A 27,403-nucleotide genomic window follows, 5' to 3' on the forward strand; every position below is an offset into this window, starting at 1 on the left:
ACAATGCAGTGAAGGCAACCCCCAAAAGACTTGACCCGAGTCATCAGTAACAGAGATTCTGCAATTAGAGTGCTTATATTGTACCCCATGCAGTCCCACTGATGACAGTGGTTTTACACAGCTTATAAATCCACACAAAGTTTGGCCCAGAGACATGTTTCTTGTTCCTCTTTGGCAAATTATTCATACCATCTGTTTATCACTATTAAAACATTTTTCTTTGGCATATGAAATGCAAAATGCAAAAGGGCCCAGCAAACGATCCCACATTTCAGTTAGTACAATAGAATCTATGTAGTTGCTACTCTGACAAGTGACATGCCCTTTTAATTGGCCCAGTTGCCAAAACCATTCAATGCAATACATTTTGAGGGCTCTAAACAATGGATTAATGGCACACCTACTAGTAAAAAGTCTGCATAATTGGCACACATGGAGCTGTTTGCATGCTTTTTCACTGTATTTAACAGATGTAAAATGGTGTTTGGTGACATACATTTCCCATTCTGTGGCTCCTCTGCTTACTTCATGCTGCTTTTGTTTTCTATTATGACTGAAGAAAGATTGAAATGTTAAATTTTAAAAATATTTTAATGCTCTGGTTTGCCTTAAGATCAAGTTGTGAAATAAAAAGGGATCTTTCTTAGGAATTTAAAAATTGTCCATATCCATAGTTTTTGTGTGTTGTGTATCAGTGAGCCCCTGATGAGAATGTTGATTACTTAATTGGGATATTTCTAATAATGTTCAAGAGAGGTACTAAGCAGATTAAAAGGAAGCTATTTAGTATCAGCATTTAGAAAGGATACAAGATTTACATAAAGTATTTAAAACTAGAAAGGACAGATCCTTTTGCTAGTGAGCTGCTTTCTGAAGAATGTGTATGTAAGCATCATGGTTATTCAAAGGGCTCCAAGAAATCTCCCCACATCCATAGCTGCCCAAATATATGTAGGTTCCAGCCTAAATTTCAAGTGACCTTCAATATTGTGAGCTCAACCCTTTTAGAATTCTAACTATCTGAGTTTACTTGGAATACAGGAGGCCAAAAAATAAATTGAGGTCTTCCTGTCTAAAAATTGAGGTCTTCCTCCTGAATAATTGTTTTAAATTCTGCATATCTAGAACAGGAAAATGTTGATCCATATTCTTGGGAATGATCTGTTTTTAAATTGTGTGTTCTTTGGGCAGGAATTGTGTCTTCCTCTGTGTTTGGAATGTTCCTACTACATTGGTTCTCAACCTTTTCCGTACCTCATGTAACAACAGAAACAAGTTTTGGACCCTCCTCTCATCTAGACATTAAAAAAAAAAAAAAAAAGAGAAGGTGATTGCAGAGCCCCAGGTTAAGAACCCAGGGCCTAGCACTTCAGCAATCTAAATAAAACACAATAAAAACTCACTGTAAAAAAACTAAAATGAAAACCAAACCTACCAACCAAACATAGTAACGGAACACGTTCCTCAAAATTGTTGCTTCATGGGATATCTAAAGTTAGCTCCCTTCTTCTGATGCTCTTGTGGTGTTTCCAAACTTCCTTGTTATCTGACAGCATCTGAGAGGAACCAAAGGAGAGGAAAGATGAGACTTTTGGGAAGGTAAAAGGGGCAGAAATGGAAGTGATGCAAATGCTTGGCTTGACTGTGGTTCAGAATTAGAAGTTGGTCAAGAAGCTAGAGCCGGTTGACACCCACTACAAAAAAGAAACAGCAAAGGGTGAGTCAGCCACTGAGCCTAATGTTGGGGGGGGGAGGGGGGGGGGAAATTGCGATGAAAGCCCTTTGTCATCTGCTTGTAAAATAATGACTATCACGCCCTTTTACTCACTGGTTCCCTGAACAACTATAGGATAGCCCTCTTGATTTTATCCTTGCAAATGAAGCCATGGCTTTTCCTCTTATTGATATACTATGGATGTCTATTTTAAAAAAATCTTACTAAATAATTCACTCATTTTAAAAAATGGTGAATGAAACACTGTAGGATACATAATATGGAACAAATACACTACAGAATGCCTGGAAAAGCTAAACCATGTAAAAATAAATAAAAGAGCTGTATTGGCTCCATGATGAACTACAAAATGTGCACATTAGAAAAATAGAATAACAAGGAAAATGAATTTTAAAAATGTTAAAAATATATTAATAGTCTAACTTAAAACCATCCCAAGCATGAAAATTGAAAGATCATGTAGCTATGTTATTGAGTCCCCAAGCTATGGCGCGTGTATAGCACAGAACGTGAGATTACAATAAAAATAAGGGTGGGGGTTAATCCCAGTGTTTTGGCCAAATTCCATTTCAGATAAATGGTTACACTCTTCTTCAGCTGCTTTGTAGTGATATTGTGTGCTGCTGAACTGCCACCCCATCCTGTTAGCAACGGGTGACTGGTTCAGTGGTGGAGTAAATGATCCCAGTGGATTTGTAAAATGTGTTGTGCTGCTTTGGGCCATGAGAGCCACACAACATTTTTTTTTTTTTTAATTCAAGGAGGATGAAATTTGGGCCCCATTCATGTCAGTGGCAAAACTCCCAATGAATTCCGTGGGGCCAAGATTTTGCCTTGCAATCGTGAACTCTTTAGGGCGGGAATTCTAATTTTGTTGTTGATGTTGAGCACGATATACCTGATGTAAAGCACTGAGCACAGATAGGATAAAACATACATTACAATATATACACGGAAGATAGTATTATTATATCAAAATCACTCAAGTCTCTTCAGACCCACGCTATTTTGTCTTTTGCAATAATTAAGTGCAAAAGTTGTATGTGCAATTGTCTATGCATGATTATATAGAGAGAGAGAAAGAGGGGGATAAGAAACTAAAGAAACCTGTAGGGGTTCTTTAGGGGACTGGAGTGAAGAATATAATGCAGTGTTTCTCAAACTATAATCTGCAAGAGGCCTTCCTGTGGTCCATACAATGCAATGTTTAAGAACCAAAGTGTAGATTTGGGTGTTAGAAAGAATTGGGCCCATTAATGGATATTTTGCTTAATAAGTGAACTGCAGAATGAAAAACATGGAGAATAACTGATCTAATGAGTCTATGATCTGGGATCTAATTAATCTATGGTGTAGTATAAGGGATTTTCCCAATTTGCACTATTCCAGGATATTGTGGATCTGAAATTAATAAAACTAGATTCTTGTTTATCTATTACTAGAACGTATCAGAAGGATAGCCGTGTAAGTCTGGATCTGTAAAAGCGGCAAAGGGTCCTGTGGCACCTTATAGACTAAGAGACGTGTTGGAGCATAAGCTTTCATGGGTGCATCCGACGAAGTGGGTATTCACCCACGAAAGCTTACGCTCCAATACATCTGTTAGTCTATAAGGTGCCACAGGACTCTTTGCAGCTATTACTAGAACATCTGTTATGAATCCAGTGTAGTGGTGTAGACAACTTTTTTTAGGTGCGGCAGCAGGCAGGCTAAAAAATAATAAAGTAATAGCTGTTGAATATTGCTTCAGTGAATAGTTTTGAACTGACTAAATTTATTCATTTTTAACAAAGTGAGATAAATGAACTGCTGTTCCCAACTCAGTGTTTCCTTTATTAATGAAATCCCTACATTTTTTTGGTGGGGAGAGGGGGCTAAAGCCCTTGCAAGCCCTCATTTGTCTATTTTCACAAAGCAAGTTTCTGATGTAGAATCCAGTAGGCCTTGAACCCAGTATAGTCATTATTTGGGCTGTTGTCAGTGTAGGATCAAGTGGGTTTGTGATTTATAATCTTACAGGTTGTAATTTGAACCCTATTGGGTCTGTGTTCTGGTATCTAATGGATCTGTAATTTGGGATGCAGCAGGTATAGGATCGAGTGATTCTGTGCTTTGAGGTCTGAGACTTGGAATCTGATGGCTCTCAGAGGCAGGGGGGTCTGATGGTTCTGTATTCTGACAACTAATGGGCCTGAAATACAGTGAGGCATTTTGAATCTGAGTATTGAATCCAATTGGTCTGTGCTTTGTGATCTGATGGTTAGGGAATCCAGTGGATCTGGAATTTGTGATCTGAGAGCTCTGGGATTGTGGATCTGTGCTGTAATGGCAATTGGATCCAGTGTCTCAATGCTTTATGGTCCCATGGCTATATGATCTAGTGTCCATGTGAGTTGTGATCTAATGGCTTGGGATCCAGTAGATCTGTTTTGTGATCTGATGGCGATGGGATTAATTGGCTACATGCTTTGGGAGTTCGGATCTGGTGGCTTTGAGCTTTGGGAGCTTGGTTCAAGTGGCTCTATGCTTTGTGATCTGATGGCTATGGATTCCAGTGGCTGTGTGCTGTGTGATCCCATGGCGATGGGATCCAAGAGCTGGGTGCTTTGGGAGCTGGGATCCAGGGGGAAGAAACTGTGTGGTCCCCTTGCAATGGGATCCAGGGACTGTTTGGTCCCATGGCGATGGAATACAGGGGCTGGGTGCTTTGGGAGCTGGGATCCAGGGGGAAGAAGCTGTGTGATCCCCTGGTGATGGGATCCAGGGGCTGTTTGGTCCCATGGCGATGGGATCCGGGGTGGATGCTTTGGCATTGAGTGACTGGGTGCTATGTGGTCCCATGGCAATATCATCCAAGGGCTGTGTGATCAGATCTAGGGGCTGAGTGCTTTGGGAGCTGGGATCGAGGGACTGGGTGCTGTGTGATCCCATGGCGATGGGATCCAGGTTATGTGGTCCCCTGGCAATGAGATCCAGGGGCTGGGTGCTTGGGAGCTGGGAATGAGGAACTGGGTGCTGTGTGGTCCTCTGGCGATGGGATCCAGGGTGCTGCGTGCTTTGGGAGCTGGGATCGAGGGACTGCGTGCTGTGTGGTCCCCTGGTGATGGGGTCCAGGAGCTGTTTGGTCCCCGGCGATGGAGTCCAGGGGACAAGGGCTGCATGGTGCCCTGGCGATGGGGTCCAGGGGGAAGGGGCTGTGTGGTGGCCTGGCGATGGGGTCCAGGGGCTGAGTGGTCCCATGGTGATGAGGTCCAGGGGGCAGGGGCTGTATGGTTCCCTGGTGATGGGGTCCAGGGGCTGAGTGGTCCCATGGCAATGGGATACAGGGGGCAGGGGCTGTGTGGTGGCCTGGCGATGGGGTCCAGGGGCTGAGTGGTCCCATGGCGATGGGGTCCAGGGAGCAGGGGCTGTGTGGTGGCCTGGCGATGGAGTCCAGGGACTGAGTGGTCCCATGGCGAAGGGGTCCAGGGGCTGAGTGGTCCCATGGCGATGGGGTCCAGGGGGAAGGGGCTGTGTGGTGCCCTGGCAATGGGGTTCAGGGGCTGAGTGGTCCGATGGCGATGGGGTCCAGAGGGCAGGGGCTGTGTGGTGCCCTGGCAATGGGGTCCAGGGGCTGAGTGGTCCCATGGCGATGGGGTTCAGGGGGCAGGGGCTGTGTGGTGGCCTGGCGATGGGGTCCAGGGGCTGCGTGGTCCCATGGCGATGCGGTCCAGGGGGAAGGGGCTGTGTGGTGCCCTGGCAATGGGGTTCAGGGGCTGAGTGGTCCGATGGCGATGGGGTCCAGAGGGCAGGGGCTGTGTGGTGCCCTGGCAATGGGGTCCAGGGGCTGAGTGGTCCCATGGCGATGGGGTTCAGGGGGCAGGGGCTGTGTGGTGGCCTGGCGATGGGGTCCAGGGGCTGCGTGGTCCCATGGCGATGCGGTCCAGGGGCCGCATGGTGGCCTGGCGATGGGGTCCAGGGGCTGCGTGGTCCCATGGCGATGGGGTCCAGGGGCACGGCGGCTTTGGGAGCTGGGATCGTGTTTGGTGCCCCCGGCGAAGCGCAGGGGGTGGGGAGCACCCGCCTTTCCGCTCGCTCGCCGCGGTGCCTCCGGCGGGCGCTGTAGCTGCCTACCCAGAGTGCAGCAGGCAGCCGGAGGAGGAGGAGGCGGCGCGGCAGCGGCTGGGCTCAAGCTGCTCGTGCTCCCCGGCCCCTCGGCGCAGCTGGTCCCGGGCGCAGGCGGCGGCGCGGCCCAGAATGCGAGTGTGAGATGCTTCCCCCGGCAGCGGCTCCCCGGGCCCAGGCGGCGGCGGCCCCCGCGTGGATGCGGCTCCGGAGCCGGCGCTTCACGCTGCACAAACATTTCTATAGGACTCATTCGCCTTGCTGAGGAGAGCGGCCCCTCCCGCGCCCCTGCCCGCCCCCGCCCGCCCCCGCCCGGGCCATGCAGGCCCCCGGCACAGCCTCGCCGCTCAGCGCCGCGCAGGTGGGCCGCCTGCGGGAGGAGCAGGGAAAGGTAAAGGCCGAGCAGCAGCGCCGGGGGCCTGGGCCGCTCCGCAGCGAGGCCCGGAAGGGTGCCCGGAGCGCCGGGCCCGGCTGGGGGGAAGCGGGGCAGGGGCCCGGGGGAGGAGGCCCAGGCCGCGGGGCCATGGCAGCGTTGGGCCTGTAACGGTTGTTCTCGCTTCCACCGCACCCGAGAGAGAACGTGTGCGGGGAGCGCCTCGCCGCGGCGGGTCCGGCACCGCGGAGCTGGCGCGGGGCTGCCCGCTGAGCGCCCGGAGTCGCCTCAGGCCGGAGCCCAGCCCCATGGGTGCGCACCCACCCCCCGTAGTGCCACTGGCGTCATCGGCCCCCCAGCAACACCAGGGCTTGGGGAGAAAAGGGTGTGACCCCCCACAAAGCCGGTTCTGTCCCCCAGGGTAGAGGCCTGTGGGTGCTTTTAACACAGGGCTGCTTCAGAAGTGGACCCTGACCCAGCTTCTGGAGTGGGGCTGAAATAAACCGTGTCAGTGTCCTAGCTCTGCCTAAAGTGTTGAAATCCAGTAGACCAAGTTAAAGATGATCTGTCAGCCCTAAGGTTAGCGTCCTGGCTTTTGGCCCTGTGTCGCAGCCATGTTACTCCAATGCCATTTTTGTATTTCCTTTCTTTTAAATTCAAAGAATACCTTTTAAGAAAAGTTGGAAGATACCCATATGTTTACTGATGCACCATGTGGGCTCCCTAGGGGTCATTGCAATCTGTTGTGTAAATACTTGCTTTAATGTGTAACAAACATCCTTTTAAGGTTTTATGGCAGGGTGTAATTATATGTGCATAGTAGTACCAGTTTTTCAAATTATTATTCTCTCAGATGCTTAATCTTTTTTTAATAGGAAAGGTGATTATGCTTTTAGGTCTGCAAGTTGGTCCACACAGAGCCTTATTGAAGTCAGTGGAGCTTCCTGTGGGCTTCTGTCCATGTGAACTAACTTCCATAGGTAGGGCATTAGGGACTAATCAGTCATGAACCTTCTTTTGAAGATTGATTACTTTAGAGCTGTATTTAAAATAGCCAGACTATTAAATGTCTTTTTTACAAAGTTTCCTGCCTTAAAATACTGAATGTCTTCTCTTACTCCATGCTGTATATGGGCTTAGTGCAAAACTGGAGATCTCTCCTTCTTAAGATTAGTCATATCCACTTACTAGGTGATTGATGTGATTTTTGGGGTGATAGGCCCCTATCCTGCAATTAGCTCTGCATAGGTACAGGTGTCTACCTATATGAAATTAATTGCATGATCAGAGCCATATTTAGCACACATCATCATGAATATTTCATGCCAATAATCTAAATACCTTTTCAGTTGTCCTCTTGATCTCTTCATAAGGTTAAAAATTTTGTATGCATCTTAAAAGTAGCTTCCTAGGTATAAAAGAAAACTCTTAGTAATTCCTTTATTGTATGGTGCTTCCACCAACATCACTTTTTTGAGGGTAGGGAGCCTAAGTAATGCATACATGATACAGACCATGAGCATCTTCTGGAATATTGTGTATAAACAAGATGTCTGGCTTTGGAGAAGAAGACCCACATCATTACCTAAAGATCTACCTCAATTGATGGGTTGTTAACATGGATGAAAATTAGGATAATCTGGTGGGATACTCTGAATGGTCTCTTCTTATAAGAACATCAGATGAGAGTAAACTGTTCCCTCTCTCCACAGTCCAGTTACTTTCCAGGCTAGTTGACTGTGATGGAGAATTACGCTTCTGTGATGCTTTAGTGTCAATTGGTCATGGAGTGTAAGTGCATGTCTGTCAGGAGCATGTAGAATTATTCCCAGTTCATGGCAAGGCCCTTCAGTAAGCAAGTTTAAGACTGTTCTCAAACAGATCTGCTCCAGTGGAAAAGAGACCCAAGAGGCCATTAATTAAGACTGTTAGGCTGCTGTACCAAAATTGTATTTTATCATAAGGAAACTTTACATAATTTCTGCAGATTGGCTAAAAATATTTGAACCCTTCAGCTTCATTATGAAATTATCCTGAGGAGCTAAATATCTTAGTTACAGTGGAGTGTCAGGATGAAGTCATAGTGGGCTCTTCCTCTGTGAAATAGAGAATTGGAAGCTGTATATAATCGGATTACAATAGTGTTTTTGGTTCTGAAAATATTATATTTTAAAGTTGAGGAGACCATTTCATTTATACCATCACCTTCCTTTTCAGATAGTCATAGATTTCATAAATTTGAGCAAACTCCACTTGGAGGCAAGCTTGAAATTAGATATGATTGCTATAAAATTTTGCACAGTGCTTTTGCTAATCTAGTAGTCATATAAATATCTTTCACAACCTGTGTTCTAATACCCTACAGCATTTTCTCAATATAGTCTCAAAAGAAGTGGTCAAATATTTGTCAAATAACTTGAAAATTTCACACTTTGAAAAATTATTTAATTGATGTATTTTTATTTTCACCCAGCTCTGACTCTCATTCTGATATGCTTAGATTTACAGAAATGCACACACACACCACTGTTTATCCAGGTGACAATATGCTCCCTTTAGGACTGAAACTTGGTTGAATAAAAATAAATTATTTAGCTTTACTTCCATTAGACTGAAACTTATACCATATTGTGTCCTTTTTTCCTCTAGGCTTTGAAATAATGAAATACACTATTAATTACCTGCTGACCTAGAAATATTTTTATTTGAATCATGATTGATTTTTAGCATGCATATTGCTCTGCTAAAGTGGATATGTGTTGCATTCTTTTACTGATTTAGGCATAAGTTTTGGCTTTTAAAATGTAGTAAGTAGTTCTCAATCTTTTCAGTAACAGGAGTCCCCTTTCATCTACGTAGGCCCTCCCTCCTGTTTATCAATGTAGGCAGACCACGAAGTTCATGACCCACTGACTTCTGTTTGGGGCTGCCACATCCCAGTTTAGGAACTCTGTTGGCGAATGATTTTAATTCTTGGTTAGAATAGCCACTTGCCTGTTGGACAGTTTTCATCTTGTTAGTTTGTAGTGATAATCAGGCCAAACCTTTAAAAGCAATTTTCAGGACATCTACTAAACGTACTTGGTAGAAAAACATGTCTTAGAATGTGTATCTTTGGGATAAATTATAGAAGAATATCTAGTAATTTTCATGATAAAGACTATCACTGAAAGCATCATGTCTGCTTAAAGTTTTGAATGTTAGTGTAAAAAAATATAGCGCATTTATCACTGATTGCTTGAAAGTACAGTATCTGTTAGCTGGAAATATGTTAAGCCCACTGTTTGTAAGTGTAGGAAGTACAATATAGATATTTAAAGAGGCAGGATCTCATGCTCTAGAGCAGTGGTTCTTAAACTGTGGGTTTGGACAGCAAAATGAGGCGCAAGCCCATTTTAATGGAGTCGCCAGGGCTGGTTTAGACTTGCAGGGGCTCAGGGCCCAAGCCCCACCACCCAGGGCCAAAGCCCAAGGTCATCAGTTCTGGGTGGTGGGGCTCAGGTTACATACATGCCTCCTGCCTGGGGCTGAAGCCCTGGGTGGTGAGGCTCGGGCTTCAGCTTTTGCCGCCCTGCCCAAGACGGTGGGGCTTGAGTGGGCTCGGTCCCCACTCCTGAGGTCGTGTAGTAATTTTTGTTGTCAGTGCAATGAAGTTTGAGAACCCCTGCTATAGAGCCTGAATTTAAATTTAATAGTTTATATATAAATGTGATTCTCAGTGACTAATGGATCCTTGGTTACTAACAGATAAGAGGTAGATGAATGTTCTGTACTGTTTGTCACTCTGCAGACAGCTAAATTGTTGAATAATTGAACAAGTTATGTGTTACAAAATGGGAGATGTTTAGAGAACCATTTAGACCCATGAGGGACATGTTGAGTGCAAATGCAGTCTTGGGTAATCTAATGAATTCCATTGAGGTCTGGCAGCGTGGTGGTTTTAGTAGGAATAGATTTTAAAGACTTTCATATTTCACTGATTCACGTCTGTTTTTTCTTCCTGGTTTAGGAAGAGTAGGAAGGGAAAGGACTCTCCTGCAATTCACCATGTCATCTAAGTATCATGAGGTTTTAGGGCACCTGTTATTGTAACGTACTGGTCAGTGTATGTTACATGTCCCTGACAGATTACTTATGAATTTAATTCATGTAGGGCAGAGGTGGGCAAACTATGGCCTGCAGGACCGTCCTGCTTGGCCCCTGAGCTCCCGGCCAGGGAGGCTAGCCCCGGGCCTCTCCCCCGCTGTACCCCTCCCCCACAGCCTCAGCACGTTGCACCCCCAGCACTCTGGTCCACGACTCCTGCCGGGTAGTGGGCTGGCTCTGGCCGGGCAGTAAGCTCCTGCTGCTCTGAGCAGCATGGTAAGTGAGCGGGGAGCAGGGGTGTGTGTGTTGGATAAGGGGTAGAGGGTCCTGGGGAGCAGTCAGGTGACGGGGACCGGGGGGTGGGGGTGGGGGTTGGATAGGCGTGGAAGTCCTGAGGGGGGCTGTCAGGGCAGTCAGGGGACAGGGAGCAGGGGGAGGTTGGATGGGGTCCTGGGGGGTGGTTAGGGCAGGGGTCCTGGGAGGAGCGGTCAGGGGCCGGGGCCGGGGGGCTGGATGGGTCAAGGGTTCTGAGGGGGGTGGGCAGTGGAAGGGGGCAGGGGCCAGGCTGTTTGGGGTGGCACAGGCTTCCCTACCCGGCCATCCATACAGTTTCGCAATGCCAATGTGGCCCTTGGGCCAAAATGTTTGCCCACCCTGGTGTAGGGTGATATCTTTAACTCCAAACGCTATGCGTAAGGTTTTGTCCACATGTACAGTTTTTCAACAGTTGAAGAAAACAATTGAAAGAGGTGTAAATAGCTTGTGTCCTCTGCCTCTTAGCTGCAACCTCTGCTTTTGTTTTGTCCCTTACCTGTATGAATAACTCCAGTAGCTGTCTCTGCTGCTGTTCAAGTCTTTTTCAAGCAGCATCTGCAGTACAAAATTGATAAGATTCTTAATGATTTCAGAGCTGTTCCCACAGTTCTGAAGAATAACAGTGTAACTGAGCAGAATCTTATGCCTTTCACTCTGGGCTTGTCTATACTTCTGGCTAAATCAGCACTGCTGTTGGTCTGGTGAAGACAAGCTACGTTGATGGCAGAGTGCTGTCCCGTTGATGTCTGTACTCCACCTCCCCGTGAGGCGGAAGGTAAGTCAGCGGGAGAGTGTTTACTGTCTACGTAGCGCAGTGTAGACGTGCTGTAAGTTGACCGAAGTTGCATCAACTTCAGTTATGCAACTGAAGTAGCGTAACTTAGGTCAACTTACAGCTTTAGTGTAGAATAGCCCTCTGATACTGCAACAGAGGCGGCACTATAGGTGCCTGCAGACTCAAGAAAATGACACTGCATTATTTTATACATATTTCATGTTTCAAGCTTATCTTTACCGCCATAAGTTCTAGAAGTATTTTTTTTAAATGAAGACCTCCATCAACAATTTCAGCAGATTTTAGATCCTCTTGCTTTTTCAAGCTTCCTCCTTGTTTGGGGCATGTAGATTTTACACGCCCTGATGGCAAATATCTGCTTTCATACTAGAAAGTAATCACACAAATAATTATATATTTATTATACAAACTATTTGTGACAAAGAGAGAGAGCAGTATGCCAAAATAATAGTAGCTACTACCACTGTAAAGTACATGACAAGTACATTGTTGTGATTCATTAAAAGGTGGAGTCACTTACCTTGTTGCCCCATTAAAATGGTAGTAACTATCAACATAATCAGAATATTTATAATATTGATGGTTTCAGATGGGGTGACTGATTCTCTTAATATATAGATGCTCATTATCTTCATAACAGTTTGATTTATTCAGTGTGGATTGCAGTGCAGTACATTTAAGCACATTGGACTCTTTCAGCCCTATTGTCCAATGGTGCTCATATCTCGACAAAGCTCACTAGTGAGAAACCAATTCTGTTAGCATCCGCTTTGAAGCATAACTTTCTGGGTAATGCCCATTATAGTTAGCATAGCTTCGGAAGCATTATGTGATTTAATCCTTTTTTAAAAAAAATCTCCACCCGAATACCACTTCAGAATCTCTATTTAGGCACAGTCGACCCTGTCAGATGCTTTTCTGTATTTCCTGATTCCACCCTTGCTTTCTCAAGCGCTGTTCATAAGGAAAAGGGCACATTCAGTAGTTGGCTGAAGCTATCAGCTATAAAGCTTGCTTTATCTTCTAGCATTAACTGGTCACCTGTCTCACCTTGTTTTGGTCAATAATTGATAACTATATTGAGCCATGAGATTTGCCCACATTCCAAAGGAATTTATCCCATTGTTAATATGAATTAAATGTCTGTTGATTGTATAGCATCAGATATTAACCCTGATTCTAGCAGATGCTTAAAGAGTGATTATTATTTAACCTTTTTATTTGAGGAAGTGAACATTTAAACAATTTTTATAACAAAATATAGTATGGAGGAAGGAATCTCTCACATATTTCAGCCCAAAGCTGTGACCGTTAGAAGGAAATGCATCATTTTGTGTGTTGTGTAGCACATCTGAACTGGTTTCCAGAGGGCTAGCATGGATGTTATAAGAGACTTGAGAAAACATGTTAATTTGACACAGGTTAAATTGTATAACTGTGCTAATTAAGCTGTTTTGTGAACAGTTTAACTTTATCCTGGTGTGGACAGAGTCTTTAGTACTTTGCCTGTATATTACAATGCACCATTGTAGATTGATTAAGTAACGTGTGATTGCTTTCACAAAATTCATAATGTCACTACAGTGTAGTCACTTTCAGACTATGTCAACAGATGGAGTGACCAGAGCCCTGTATCAAAATCTTACCAATTTCACAGCCCACTACAGTAACTTCTGATCTTTGAGTAATTTCTGTGTTTGTTTCTGCTGAATTACAGTATCTGTCACACATTTTAATACAGCAAGTGTTATTTTAATGTATAGAAGACGTTACATTTATTCAGGTTATGTGGAATTTCTTATTTATGTGATTTTGAAGACCCTATTGACTCAGTATCTATTATTCCGCCCCCTGAAAATCTGGATGACTGTTCATGGAGCAGGGACTCACAGGACTCGGTAGATGTGCACTCAGTACTTCCTGAATGTTATGCCACAGATGGAAAGAGATTATACCACCCTTTTCTCTGCTAGTAGTTGGGGTAGTCCATATAGTGTTCGTTTGTTTCTTAAAAACAGTCCATCCAACATACTAGCGAGCCCAGCCTCTTCTTTCCTCACATAACAACAGCCACTCAGACAGACTACCCTTTGGGTCCTTTATCTCCATGGAGGACCCCCAGGCCGCCTCCATGGAGCACTTTCCTATTCTGTTGGTAGCCTAGCTGGGTTCTGCTCCTATAGGAAACCAGCAGCCCCTCCTACAGGCAGCTGAGATGGAGTTGGTTGCTATGAAACAGTAAGTGCCCTAGCCAGCCCAGCAGGTTCCCTTTAAAGCACTAGTTGTACTCCCTTTAAAGACTAGCTCAAGTAGCCAATAAGGAGTTCTCCACCTCTCCCAACAGACCTCCCTATACAACAGAGTTTGTGCAGGATGTCTTAGATGTTTACACATTTGTTTCTTTTATGAGGGATATAAATCCTAAATGTCCCCTCAGGATTACAGTGAAACAAATAACAAAACCTTTACCCCTCATGAGAGGTACGGGCATCATCTTCCTCAGCAACTGCATAATCTTAATTCTGTACCCTTTACTCTCTTGTTCTTCTTGCCTTCCATAACCCCTCTACCTGTGTCATCATTAAGGCTCAGATTTTGTCACGGATATTTTTAGTAAAAATCATGGACAGGTCACAGGCAATACAAATTCAGGGAAGCCTGTGACCTGTCCGTGATTTTTACTAAAAATATCCCTGACAAAATGGGGTGGGAGGAGAGTCCAGCACCCACAGTGGCTGGGGGATATGGGGTCCCCTTGCCGCTCTCCACAGCTGGGCCACTGCAGGGAGCCCCACCGCCCGCAGGGACTGGGAGCTGCTAAGAGCTGCGGGGCTGCCTGCTGACAGCTCCAGCCCAGGGTCAGAAAATTTTACAGAGGTCTCTGGAGGTCACGGATTCCATGGCTTCCGTGAAATAATCATAGCCTTAGTCATCATCCCTCATTACATCTTAACTTAAAGCCTCAATGTTGCAAATGGATGCACTAGCAGAAACCTCTACATCCTCAGAGTGAGAATAGAATTGTGAGATTCATGATTTTTTCCCTTATCTACACTTGTGCTAGGTACTTTTGAAATTTTTTTTGAAGTTTTCGCTCAAGTTAATTGGCCCAGCAAAAGAATGGCAGCCCCTTGTACCTGTCAGACTGAGTAGATAGTGTGTGATTTCTCCTGCTCCCTAGATAAAAGGTATGTCTTCGCTACCCGCCATATCAGCGGACAGCGATCGATCCAGCGGGGATCGATGTATCGCGTCTAGTCTAGACGTGTACTGTACTCCTGTACTCCAGCGCCGCGAGAGGCGCAGGCAGAGTCGACGGGGGAGCAGCAGCAGTCGACTCACCGCGGTGGAGACACCACGGTAAGTCGATCTAAGTATGTCGACTTCAGCTATTAGATTGATCCCCCATTTCCTCCCCCTCTCCCGCCCCCGTGTATAGACCAGGGCAAAGTCATGAAGAAGGAGGACTTCTTTGGGTTTTGCTAAAAACTTAGAAGTTACTGAAGTGATTCATACCCCCAGTAATTATTAATTTTGAATTCATTTTCTCAGACTTAACAAAACCTGTACCCTTTCAGGACAGTTGACATGTAAAGGTTTAGTTTTTCACTTTTTTTGCTGTGGACATAACTAAGAATTATTTTTTATGCTTGCCAAAATCATAATTTCCTCCAATTATCCCTACCCTACTACACCCCATCTCATCTCACCTCCCAGCCAAGAAAAATCACCTTTGGACGGAGACTATATTAATAATTTTGAAATGTAATATTTAATCAATACCTTGATTTAAGCAATGAACGTTACATTTCAACAATGCTTTTTGGCTTTCCATTAAATCAAAAAAATGTACCAACTGACTGAGGAGCTTTAATAATTTTATTTCATTTTGTGCCATTTAGTTTTTGGAAATGTCAAAAATGGAAATATTTTTGAAAAGGTAAACATGATCGAAAATGGGACTGAAGGGGAAACCATTTTGCAAATCTTAATTATATCTTTCTCCATCAGTGTTTGCTATGTTTTAGACTAGAAACTTGTGGTTTCCAAAGGAAGACGTGAAATTTCATTTTACATGTTTATGTTGCATATGACTTGTTACGTTCTGACTTTACCAAGAAACTACTTAAATGTTTGGCTACCTAGCTATTTTATTACTGTATAATGTAAAGTCATATTCTGAATTAGTTACAACTTCATCAGTAAATTCAGTTTTACCATGTCTTTTTGCTATGTGGTGTGTCAAAGAATATCACATATGGGCTACCTGGCACAACGGGTCTTGATCCTGGAAACAATCACGCATGTGGATAACTTAACTCACATGAGTAGTCCCGTTGAAGTCAATATTCACATACTCAAAGTTAAACAACTAAATTCTGAAAAATTGGAATCATCCTAATGAGGGCAGTAGTAAAAATGAGTTTGATTTTATCCAGGACCCTAATAAACATTGAACTGTATTGCAAAGAACATTATACAGTTTGATTATGGTAATCTGCTCATGGGAGAGCATGAACCACAGAACCAAGGTCAAGACAGAGTACTTTGCAAAATCCCAAACGGCAAGGCCAATTTCCTAAAGGTAAAAACATTGTTTTTAGATTTATTAGACTATTACTTTAACACCTCATTACTTCCTTTCACTTTCAGAAAAAGTATTCTGTACTCTGTTTTCCTTAAGTAATGTGATTGAAAGAAAATGTTTAAAGTCAGACTAATTCAAGATTAAACTGTCTCAAATTATTTTATTACAGCATGTACACAAATTGCTTACATATCTGATCATATTCAGATTACTTTTCAAGTGGTAAATAATGCTACTTAGCACTTATACAGTGCTTTATATCTTCAAAGTGCTTCTCAGGCATTAGCTAATTAATTAGGATAGCACTCCTGTGAGGTAGGTAAGTTAGTACTACTTATCCCCATTTTACAGACGAAGAAATGTAGGGCTTGTCTGCACCACGCAGCTTTTAGCGACAAGGCTGTATTGATACAGCCTTGTCGCCAAAAGTCAGCGTGTGTGAACACTCTTTTGCAGTATTTTTTCGGCATTTTCAGCCCCGCGAGCGGCATAAGCTTTGTCGGCAGGAGAGTGCTCCTGCCAACAAAGTCACTTCTCACTGCCGCTTGCGTCGGGCAAAACTTTTGTCTTTTGTGGGGGGGCTTTTTTAAGTACCTGCGAAAAATAAAAGTTTTGGTGACAACTGTGCAATGGGGACAAACCCTTAGACTGAGAGATGATTTACCCAAGGCCAAACAGAAGCATTCAGTGTCAGAGACTGGATTAGATCTCTTGAGTTCTTGGCTCCTTATCATGTGTCACTTAATCTCAGAGGGCTAAATTTTAAACATATACCTACTCTTTAGTGCCAGTCTAATTAGTATATGCCTTGCTCTTGCATGCAAATACACAGTGTGCATACACAAATCAAATATTTGATTAGATGCTTTGCCAGTTAGGCCCTTAGCTAGCAATGTGATTGTACAATACCTGAATCATACGTACATGGTTGAGTGTTTGCCCATGCAAGTGTACATGAATAGGGCTTGAAAAATCCACTCGCACACTTGCCTGTAACAAATAGTAATTTTTCCTAGATATTAAACTTCCATCTAAAAAAATTAATTTCCAGCTTTTATAGTTTAGAACATAGCCATGAAAGTGTGAATTGAGTGTAACAGGTGCAGCGATGTCACCTTGTGTCTGCAAGCTGATGACTCCATTGCCATTTCTAGTGCTTGCTCATAGCATTTTCCAAGCTTCAGCACAAGGAAAACCGATCAGAGGCTTGTCAGTGTGCCCTGCTGCTGTTCAGAACCTGTAAAAAATAGATAAGAATCAGCTGATTAACTTCTTTCTGCTGCTGTGAGAAACACTAGAGTAGGCACTGGAACTATTTATTAGAGAGAAGGACCACCTCAAACAACAACAGCAAAAAGTCCTGAGTGGGGTGAAATAGCAGCGTTGCTCCATCCCATCTTAATAAAATAGTAATCATTTCAATATTTTAATAGTTCATAGGAGTTGTATTTCATCTTTAAGAACTTCCGGTTGTTAGGGAAGCATTGAGGAGGGGGTGTGTGCAGAAGCAACAGGTAAAGAAAACATACTTATGAAATGGAAGAGAGAGACACACTTGCACATAAGGAATTGAGGATTAGTGAACAAGGGAAGCACATACAGGAATGGGGAGCTGGTGTGAGATCACATACATGCACAGGTAAGAACCTATTCCCATGTTATGGGATCAGAATTTTTTGCAATTTGCTGTTCTGTCCTACTGTCCATTCAACCCCATCTTAATGCCTAAGAAGCATATTGTGAAGGAGTGTTGTATTTAGTGATTATATCTCATGACTGTGAGTCAGGAGATTTGGCTTCTACTCCTTGCTCTGTCACTGATTAATGTGTAATTTCAGTTAGGTCACTCAATACCCCAGTAAAATAAGGATAATACCTCTTCAAAAAGGGTGTTGTGGGTCAATGTTCATAAAGGATGTTGAGGTCCTCAGATAGAAGATGCATGAGAAGAGAAAAGAGAAAATAATGATTGGCTGGCTGGATAGTGTGGGAAATGGGCTTAATGTGGCTGCTGGAGAAGGGAATTTTCCCTTTTAGGACAGCAACAGCGTCTTCTGCTGTGGAACACAGGCAGTCTTTGTATCCTCTTGTCTCAACAGCCTGCAAGCTGCATTGTGCTAGCATTGGGACTGCAGGATGCTTAGAAAGTGAACATGATTCTAAAAATCTAGTCCTTTTAATTTTAGCCACTTTTGTGTTAGCATATAGTATATACTAAAAATAAAGAGTATTGTATAAATAAATATTGGTAAGATTAGCTACATTTATGTGACAAAAGAAAATCTGCTGCTTTAATTACAATAGCCACTGTTGCTCCTTTGTACAATATCCACCCTTTAGTTCATCTTTCAATGTGATGTACAAAGCAGGCCTAGCAGTTGTCAAATTTAGGAAAAAGGGTTTAAACTTAAAATAGATTGTTAAACTGCAGTAATGTAAACTTTCTGTTTAAATAGCTTGAAATAATAAAAATCAGATCCAACATTTATCATTCCATTTTTAAAGTTTGGTTCTTAATCAAGAATGAATTGAAACTAAGGGGAGGACAATTTGAAGATATGCAAAATAATCATTTAAAAGCTCTGCTTCTCTGTTTTATTGTCTGCTGTACATGAGGGAGACTCGCAGTATGATGCCCCCTTGTGGCTACCCACAAAATAAATAGCACTAATGAATAAAAGTGCAGAAGCTCTTCAAGCGTGGCACACTTTGTGATCCAACTGAAAAACATCAAGCATTTCTGAAATCAAATACGCAGTTATTGGATCAGGATCTTGAGAAATATTAAATTTCAACAAATCGTTGTTTGGGGTGACGGAGGAAACAAGATACTTGTCTGTTCTCTTTTCGTTTAAACTATGAAATGTATTTTTCACAAGTAGATCCTGTTTTAATAACTGAACACTTGATTAGGTAATGTTAAGGTTGCTGCAAGTGTAGTTTAATAACCCTCTACACTTTAAATATTTTAGTATGCAAATAAACCATTGATAACCTCATAAATTTGCAAATGCATACATTGTTATGCCTGGAGGGGAAATAAGTCAGGATTTATTGGTATCACTTAGGCTACAGTTCCTTAAAAGTAAAGCAGTATTGGTAGCATTAGTTGTCCAGACAAAATGAACTTTAACTCACCTGCCCATGTGCTGATTATTTTTATTTAGCCTGGCAGTAGCTGCATAAAAATTGTGGATCTAGATATTCACTGTTCTTAGCACAGTACAGCACAGCATGGAATCCAAAGACCTGTATATATTTTTTTTTTCTCTACTTGTTTCTTTGCTGCTGTATTACCAATGGTTATCAAAACAATTTGATTGTCTCAGCAAAGGACATGTAGGTAATGTGTAATTGATCTCTGACTGTGTTTTTTAAAATACTGTCTCATTAGTATAGTAGGTGCTTCAGCCTACTATACTAGTATTACAAATAAAAATATATTTAAGATGGTGCGTTGTAGCACTTATGAAAGATCCCTCACTTCATCCTGGCCACTGAAAGGTTTGTTATTGGTTCTATCCTTCAGTATCCCTTCATGAGAGATTATATCAAAGAATGAAATTATAATTGATTGGTGTTATTGATTTTTTTTTTTTTAAGGGCTTAAGGGGTCATGGAAACAGCATATGTCCATGTGCTCTTTTACTGATGGCCCATTTTTTTAAATATAAAAAGCATATGTGCCCAATTTACGTATTTACTAATTAAAAAAGCTTCCTGGAAACATTAAGTAGACTATCTTCTGTAACCTTTAACATTGTAGCTAATGGATATAGCCTGGAAATTTTCATAGAAGATTCTCTAAATAATGTAAAATGATTATGAATATGTAACTAGTTAATATGCAGCTATGAAAGGATTATCATGTAGAGGTTAATGAACATGCTGCTCTTATGGTTTGCAGGGCTTTTCTTTTTGTGCTTTTAGCTCACTTCATGCATGGAAAGTCATGTATTGAGAATGGAAAGCTTCCTGTCTTCTTTTTTTTGTAGCTTCTTCTTTAATGGGGCAATTAAGCTGGAACTTTCTTAAAGGATTTCGTAAACCTTTTTTGTGCACTTAATTTATGTTGTGTACTTTGCAATCTATCAAATCTGAAACAGTGAAATATGTTGATATAATATTTTCTGATTCTTCTACTTGTAAAAGCAGTACTCTGTTGTGTACTACTACTGTTATGAAATGTTGCTACTGTATGTGACATACTAGGAAAGCTTTATTTTAAAATAGATTTGTGTATGATGCATTAATAGTATGGTTTTCTGAATGTATATCTTCTAGAAATCTTCCTCTTTGTGCCTAAATTTTTTTAAAGTTAGCAAATACATTAGGTGAGATTATTTTATAGAAATTAAACATAGGATTTAAAATTACAAATTCTTCAGTGGCAAAGGACATTTAACCTTGGTGTTAGCACAACCAACTGGATGGCTGAATTTGTCCCAATGTGTTGGATTATTGTGATGGTAGGGAGACCACAAATGTGGGACTGATCCTTAGACATTTGAATAATTTTTAGCTCTCAAAAGAGTCCTGTTCTGTTAGTTTTCAGGCATATTCTCCTATTAATTGCTTTCAAATGTTAGCATTCTTGTGACCATGTGAGAAACAAATATTTGCAAAAATATCTGAAAAAATGTTATATTGAGATGTCTAGACATGTTTGATTGCCTCATAGCTTCTTTTCATTTCATGTAATTGAGTGAAATTGTCTCTGTTATACTTTTCAATTTGTGTTGTTGAGAGTTCTGTATGTATTTAAACAAAATGTCCATGCCGTTGTGGTACAGCAGACAAACATCTTGACTGTATGTACTATATGTAATAATGTCTCTTATTACTAAACTGAGGTATTCTCCCAAACTTAATATTTTAAAGTACGCAGTCTTAAAAATATTCTGAATTGGTTAATTTTCAGTCTCTTTGGGAAGCCTATATTTTGAAGAAATAAGTGGGCTATTCAGATCATAATTGTTTCCTTAAAAAAAAAATAATAGAGGTAATCTGTTTGCATTTAAACACTGTAAAATTCATTTGTACTGTTTTAGAATAAAACTGTAGGTGAAAACATTTGTAGATGTACTGATAAAGTAAAACATTTTCAGGGCTGGCTTTTCTTTTAACTGAACAGGCATGGATGTTACATTGACATCTTGCTATAATTTATATTGGTTTCTTATCCTACAAAACATGTAACATTGAAAATAGATCTGTAGATTGTACAAAATACTCGTAATCTTGTATCATGTGTCACCTAATAGTTATGGAGCAGGTATTGTACCAAAATATGAATTGGAAAGCTGTAATTTGTTCTCCAGTTATCAGTGTGCATTAGTGTTGTGATAAAGTGTGCTGCTTAAGAACTAACATTCACATGCCTTTGCATTGACAAATAAAAATGTATATAGAGAAGCTACCAAATCTGTAAAGCTACTGTTCTAGTTTCTGATACATTGACATTGCAGCTGTGTGCTTAGCCTTGTTTTTTCATGAGCAGTTATCTGTTTTAATGACAGGTGGTCACTAGCTGCCAAGAAAAAATCCAGCACTGGTAAGTGAAAAATGTTTGATTACATGCTTAAAATACTGATGAAGTAACCTACTTGTGTTTTAGTAAAGTATCAAGCAATTATAGTATTTATAACAATGTTAGTTAAATTTTACTAGTATACTTAGGGTGTATAGTTTGAGATAGCTCTGACTTATTGCACTGTGCCCTCTTTAAAATTCATATTTTCTTTCCTGTGATATCATTGCTTTAACACACAAATATATTTGAACCTTAATGTGTGTGCTTCTTTTATACCCTCTTTCCCCTTGTCATTTTTTGCACAAATAATCTTCTGTAAAGAATACTGAATCTGCCTGACTGGATAAAAAGGTGTCAGCAATTTGGAAGTTATTCCTGGGTATTTTTTGTTTTTTTATTATTATTTATTACTACTACTACTACCACTACAGGAAAGCGCACATGCTTATTTTAAGTAATTTTATGTATATATAGAGGAAACTATAATGTTTCGGTATTTTTACAGTAAACTGTTTGGTAAGCATTAATACATGTAATGTTTAGAAAAAAAAAGTGTCCCTTTAAAGCATTATCTCTGGGCACTATTTTTTTTTCTGCTGTTTTAATGTGGTAATCCATAGTTAGTAGAAAACATGTCTAGTAAATAGCAGATTCTTATGGCATTTGAGGAAAGTGTACATTTAATGGTGAATGAAATCTTATGAGTTACAGTGAGATATAACATTTGATCTTACAGATATCAAATTACAATATATCCATGCTGTGTTTACCATGATTTTACTGAGAGAACAACAGGAGCTGTCTTGATTATTGTCTGCAGGGTTATTGCAAAATCACAGCAACTGCCCATTTAGTGGTGAGATTAAACCTTTGGTTATACACCATCAAGCATATAATATTTTAAATTTATTTTAAGAGGCTTTTTCTTCATGCCTGAGAGATCTCCAAGCAAATAATTTATAGTTAGTGTGTATCAAATGTTTTTAGTTTAAATGCACATAGGCTGCAAGCAGTGGATAAGAGTTTTAAAAAAAAAATCAGGGCAATCTGTACACATCATCATATTAAATTCTGACTATTGGCTTGCAGAAAATAATCTAAAAGTAATATGTTTCACTTATGTTTAAAATTCAGAGACTGCATTAATTTTCAATAAGGAAAGTATTATAGTGGTGCCATTGTTGCTGTTGTAGTTAAATCTGTCAGCATTTCCATAATATGCTTTTCAGGAGTTTATAACTTATCCATACCAATTTAGTCCAGGGTATAAGTTCTCATTCTGGGAGTCTTTCCCAAAAAACATTGACCAAAAGCCTAACTTTTTAAACTTTTACAAAATGAAAAGTTTACAAGTTTGTTTGTTTTTGCTTCTATAAGAATGTCTGGAATTTTTTTGTTTGTGTTTTGCTTTTTGGGAGGGTATGGTTTGGTTTTGTTTTAAAACAAACCCTTAGTTAATATCTAATTTTTGGATGTTTTTCATAGAGAACAGGAAGGAAGGATTTGAAATTGGCTGATGTATTTTATATAGCAAAGCAGTTTACAGAGCATGTACATAATTAAAGAAAATGTATTAACATTTGGAGCCACATTGTGCAAGAGCTGCGTGCTATGTGTTTCAGCTGAATAATACCATTTTATGAGAATCTTTAAGTAGCCAATGACACAGATAGATGTTAAATAGAATTGGATGAATAACAGCACAGTTTTAAAATACTCCACTTTAATAAATTTCCATTAAAATTCATTTTTTTTTCTTTTTAATATAATTAACTTATTTTAAAAGTATAGATTCAGAGACATAAATAACTGCTAAAATAATGAGTAAAGCATGGGGTCAGCTAAAGCATTTCCATTTATAGAGGCACTTCATAAGTTGAATCTCATTGCTAAATAAATATTTATTCTGCCTGAAAGTATAACACTGTTGTTGGTTTTAATTTTTTAATTGTCTATGCAACCAATAAACCCATGAGTTCACATGATCATGTGTCATTAGATGGGGAGAGAGGAAAACTTCCTACATAAGACTGTTTCAGGTCAATTCAATAAATGGATTTATTTTTATTTTCTTGGTTCTGTTATACCTTTTTAGAGCATTGCTGCATTTTCAGAGACTTCCAGAGTAGAGTATGATCCAGTAAGTTCCACTGAAAAACAAAGGTGCATCTTTTAGTCATTCCCCAATACTCTTTCCACTGAACTTTCTCCGACATAATGGTAGGCGACCACATCAAGAAATCAGTTTCCAAGGGTCACTAATGTAGAATATGTGCAGTGCCGTAGAATCCTTCTGCCTTTGATGCAGAGCAGTTCCTGCAGCACTCTTATCTGGTTATTCAGTTAGTGGGCAACTGCCTAATCGTAAAGGACACCACCTTCTTTTCAGATAAATGGAGAAATTGCTTATCCTGGCTGTCAAATTTAGGAGATGTTTAGCGCTGAAATGATCATTTTTTCCACTCTTGTTTTCCTAGGGATTCCCCTCTTCGTATTTCAAATATAGCAAAAGGGTTTTGACTGCTATTGCTTCTGTGCATCTTTAATAAAGGTTTTCTTACTTTAGAATATGAATTGTCTTCATATTATAAGCAAGGTGAGATTTGTGATGATGGGTTTTGAAGAGTCTATATCTTGATGTTTTTTTAAACCACACAGAAATACTTAAGTTCTTCTATTGCATGTTGCCACTCAGTCTTCAAGATTGTTATCCTTTTGGCCTGTCCTTCAACAGCAAGTGTTGACCTCACACTACATACCCAGCTGATCATCTGTGGGAGCAGGTTTTCAAATATTTAATCAGATATCAAAACAAACAAGGTTGCATCAAGATAAACATACTAAGCTTTCAAACTCCAACAGATGACCACTGGTAACTGTAGAGTCCCTTTAACAAAAAGCTGGAAATGGTGCAGTGTTAAAGATCTTTATCAAGCCTTCATTTCCAGATTCCTAATTAGATGGTTATATAAAAAAAAAAAAAAGAGAGAGAGAAGGAAAATAAAAACTTCTGGCTCTGATTCAGGGGGCCAAAACTGCTAGAAAAATCTTTTATTTTTATATCACTTCCAGCTTTCTAGTCAGTATATTAGCTGAGCAGGATAGACTAAGGGAGAAATCCCTTAGAGAAGTCAGATGAGATAACCACAATAAAATTTTACACTCCGTGCAAAAGCTAACAACTTATTTTCTTTTCTCAGAAGAAAAAGATGCCAGATCTTCAGCCATGTGTCTTAAGGATTCCTGTTGCAAAAAACCTCTTTAGCAGAACGAATTGATTTGTTTTCCCTTGATTTCCATCCCCCACACCTCCAACTAGATTTTCTTCTCATAGTAGCAAGCTGAAATAGATTGTCCCCATTTGTTTGGGAGATAAAAATGTGGTATGACTGCATCATTGCTAATTTTCCATAAAAATAGGAATATCGTTGGCGGCAGAGAACAGAGCTTAAGACTTTTCTTCTTCTATTAACAATAAGTTGTCATCATATTGCTTCTCTTCCAAGACTCTCACTGTACTTTGTAAATGTTAATGAATTTACCTTACAACAGCCCTGTGAAGAAGGGTGACCAGTATCTTCATTTTACAGGTGAAGAAACTAAAGCATAAGGGGGCTTGTCTGAGGTTTGTCAGGAAATGTGCAGCAGAACCTGAAATAGGATCCAAGTCTTCAAAAACTATTTTGTGTTTTAATCACAAGGGGTAAAATTTTCAAAAGTGTCTAAAAGTAACTTTGGAGCCTTAGTCCATAGGACACAGTTCAGCATTTTAGACATGTACTTTGAGAATACAAAGTACAGCAGATACCTTGTTGAGTGCTTGAATACTGCAGTGTGTGGTAAAGTTTGATGATTCTACTAGTGACCACTGTAACAGTAATCTTCCAGCAACTAAAAGAGACAAAAAATTATGGTATTATTGAAACTTGTTTCATAGTCCCAAAATGATCAAAGAGATTCCACTTTATTAGGGAACTGAAGGTCAGTAATAGTTGGTTCGTGTTTTTTAAGGTGTTCATATTGCAGTTTCTTCATCCACCTGGTCAAGCTAGATATCTACTTCTAGTAAACAACTGTACAGGATGCCTACCTGAACACCCTCAGAAAACCACCAGAATTTGCATCTTTTGGTCAACATTTTCAGTTCGTATCCATGATGCTGACTTCCATTCCAAGATTAAATATAGGTTGAACCTCTCTAGTCCAGCACCGTAGGGACCTGACCGGTGCTGAACCAGAGAATTTGCCGAACCACGGGAGGTCAATACAGAGTGTCAGCAGGTCTCCATAGGTGTAGGAAGTAGGGTTGTGGTGGGTGTTGCAGCATCCCCAGGCTTTGCACCCACCAGGGGTCCTGGCCGTCAACCCCCCCCCCCCCCCCCCCACCCGGTGGCTCCAATGCCAGCCCCAGATCTCAGCCGCTGACCCCTTGCCCAGGGTTCCAGCCTCTTGCCCCAGTTCCTCCCTTTCCCTCCGGAGCCTGAACGCCGCGAATCAGGTGTTCGTGGCGCGCTGGGAGGGAGGAGGAGGAGTTGATAAACTGCCAGCACGCAAGAGGTGCGGGGGGAGAGGGCAGAGAGGTGAGCTTGGCGCTGGTGGATGCTCCACACCCACTAATTTTTCCCTGTGAGTGCTCCAGCCCCAGAGCACCCACGGAGTCGGTGCCTATGCTGGACTATGGATGTTGCCAGACCAGGGAGTGCTGGATGAGAGAGGTTCAACCTGTACAAAGATTAATGAGGTGCTCTATTGGGGCAGAAGTAGAGAATGTCCTCTACTCTCAAATGTATATACTTGATAATGCAGCGCACGTGGTAGCTGATAATTTACCTTAAAAAAGTCTTTTTTCCAGCACACCAGTTTCAATATTCTTTCAGAAGAGGGCTGTTTTCTTTTTGTTTGTTTGTATTTTTACTGCCAGCAAACAAGACAACATTCCATAGGTAACGGTTTCTCCCAAGCTCAGGGAGTTCCTGATTTTTTCACAGTATCCACTGTTTGGATTGTTTGGCCAGATCCACCAAGACACTTCTATTTTCTTTGGCCCCTTTCCCAACTTTGTCTCAGCGACCTTTTTTGAAATGGACCAAATACCACTTCCGCACCTCACTGGTCTATCCTAAGTAAATTGATTTTGTGCAGGAAATCTGACAGATTCGTGGAAGGAACCAACCTGAACAATTTGGAAACTTGGTGCAGAGCAGCTATTGACCATTTCATTATCACGAGTAAGGGTAGTAGTAACGGCTGGGGCCCTTGCACACCCTCTATAGGGACCTTCTGCATATGGATCCATATCATGCCTGATCTACTGATTGCTACTCTAGTGTGCTATGCCACCAGCTGCCCAGGTTGCTGCAGAAAGTACCAACATGGTCAGAGCTCCAGAGCATGCAGGGTCAGAATTCTCATGGCGAAGAGACTACTCGTAATTGAATCACTTTGGCTTACAGCTTTTAAGTTTACGGGAATGTTTTTCTGTATCTCTTCTTCTGCTGGTGCATGGTTGTGTGAACTCAGTCTCGATAGGTGCTATTGCATATGCTGCTTATGAGTAGGAAACATATTTTGGGAGAGTATGTTTGAAATTATTCTCTTTTGCAATGTAAATTACTGAGATCCCTTCTGGCGCTGACTTTCTGACTGCACTTGCCCATAAACATCTTTGTTGTTTAAGATGGGGAGTTTGTTGTCCTATTTAAGACACTTCCAAGATCACAGATTTGTTCATGAGTTGCTGTATAGTTGAAATAGGTATTAAAAATGCTCATCCAAGTTGATAGGAAAAGTCATGTACAAAAATTCTGAGGAATACATTCTATGGGAAAGAAAATTTCTATGCAGAATGTTCTAAAATGCCCAAAAGAAGAGTA

General features: G+C 41.2%; 1 protein-coding gene across 7 annotated transcripts in view; it reads left to right on the forward strand.

Moving 5' to 3' along the window:
• The first annotated feature begins 5,780 nt into the window (after nucleotides 1-5,780).
• The window catches only part of URI1 (URI1 prefoldin like chaperone), a 56,950-nt gene continuing 35,327 nt past the window's right edge, over nucleotides 5,781-27,403 (forward strand). For 3 of the 7 annotated variants that reach the window (XM_037878217.2, XM_043526134.1, XM_043526131.1), the window contains exons 1-2: nucleotides 15,899-15,994; nucleotides 21,517-21,551. In XM_037878217.2, the coding sequence (XP_037734145.1) occupies nucleotides 15,914-15,994; nucleotides 21,517-21,551 (116 nt within the window). In that variant the 5' untranslated portion in view covers nucleotides 15,899-15,913. Of the gene's footprint in view, nucleotides 6,231-15,898; nucleotides 15,995-21,516; nucleotides 21,552-27,403 lie in introns of those variants that run through there. The other 4 variants (XM_037878218.2, XM_043526135.1, XM_043526132.1 and 1 more) reach the window with 3 other exon arrangements.

Source organism: Chelonia mydas, chromosome 12, assembly GCF_015237465.2.
Source record: "Chelonia mydas isolate rCheMyd1 chromosome 12, rCheMyd1.pri.v2, whole genome shotgun sequence".
NCBI lineage: Eukaryota > Metazoa > Chordata > Testudines > Cheloniidae > Chelonia > Chelonia mydas.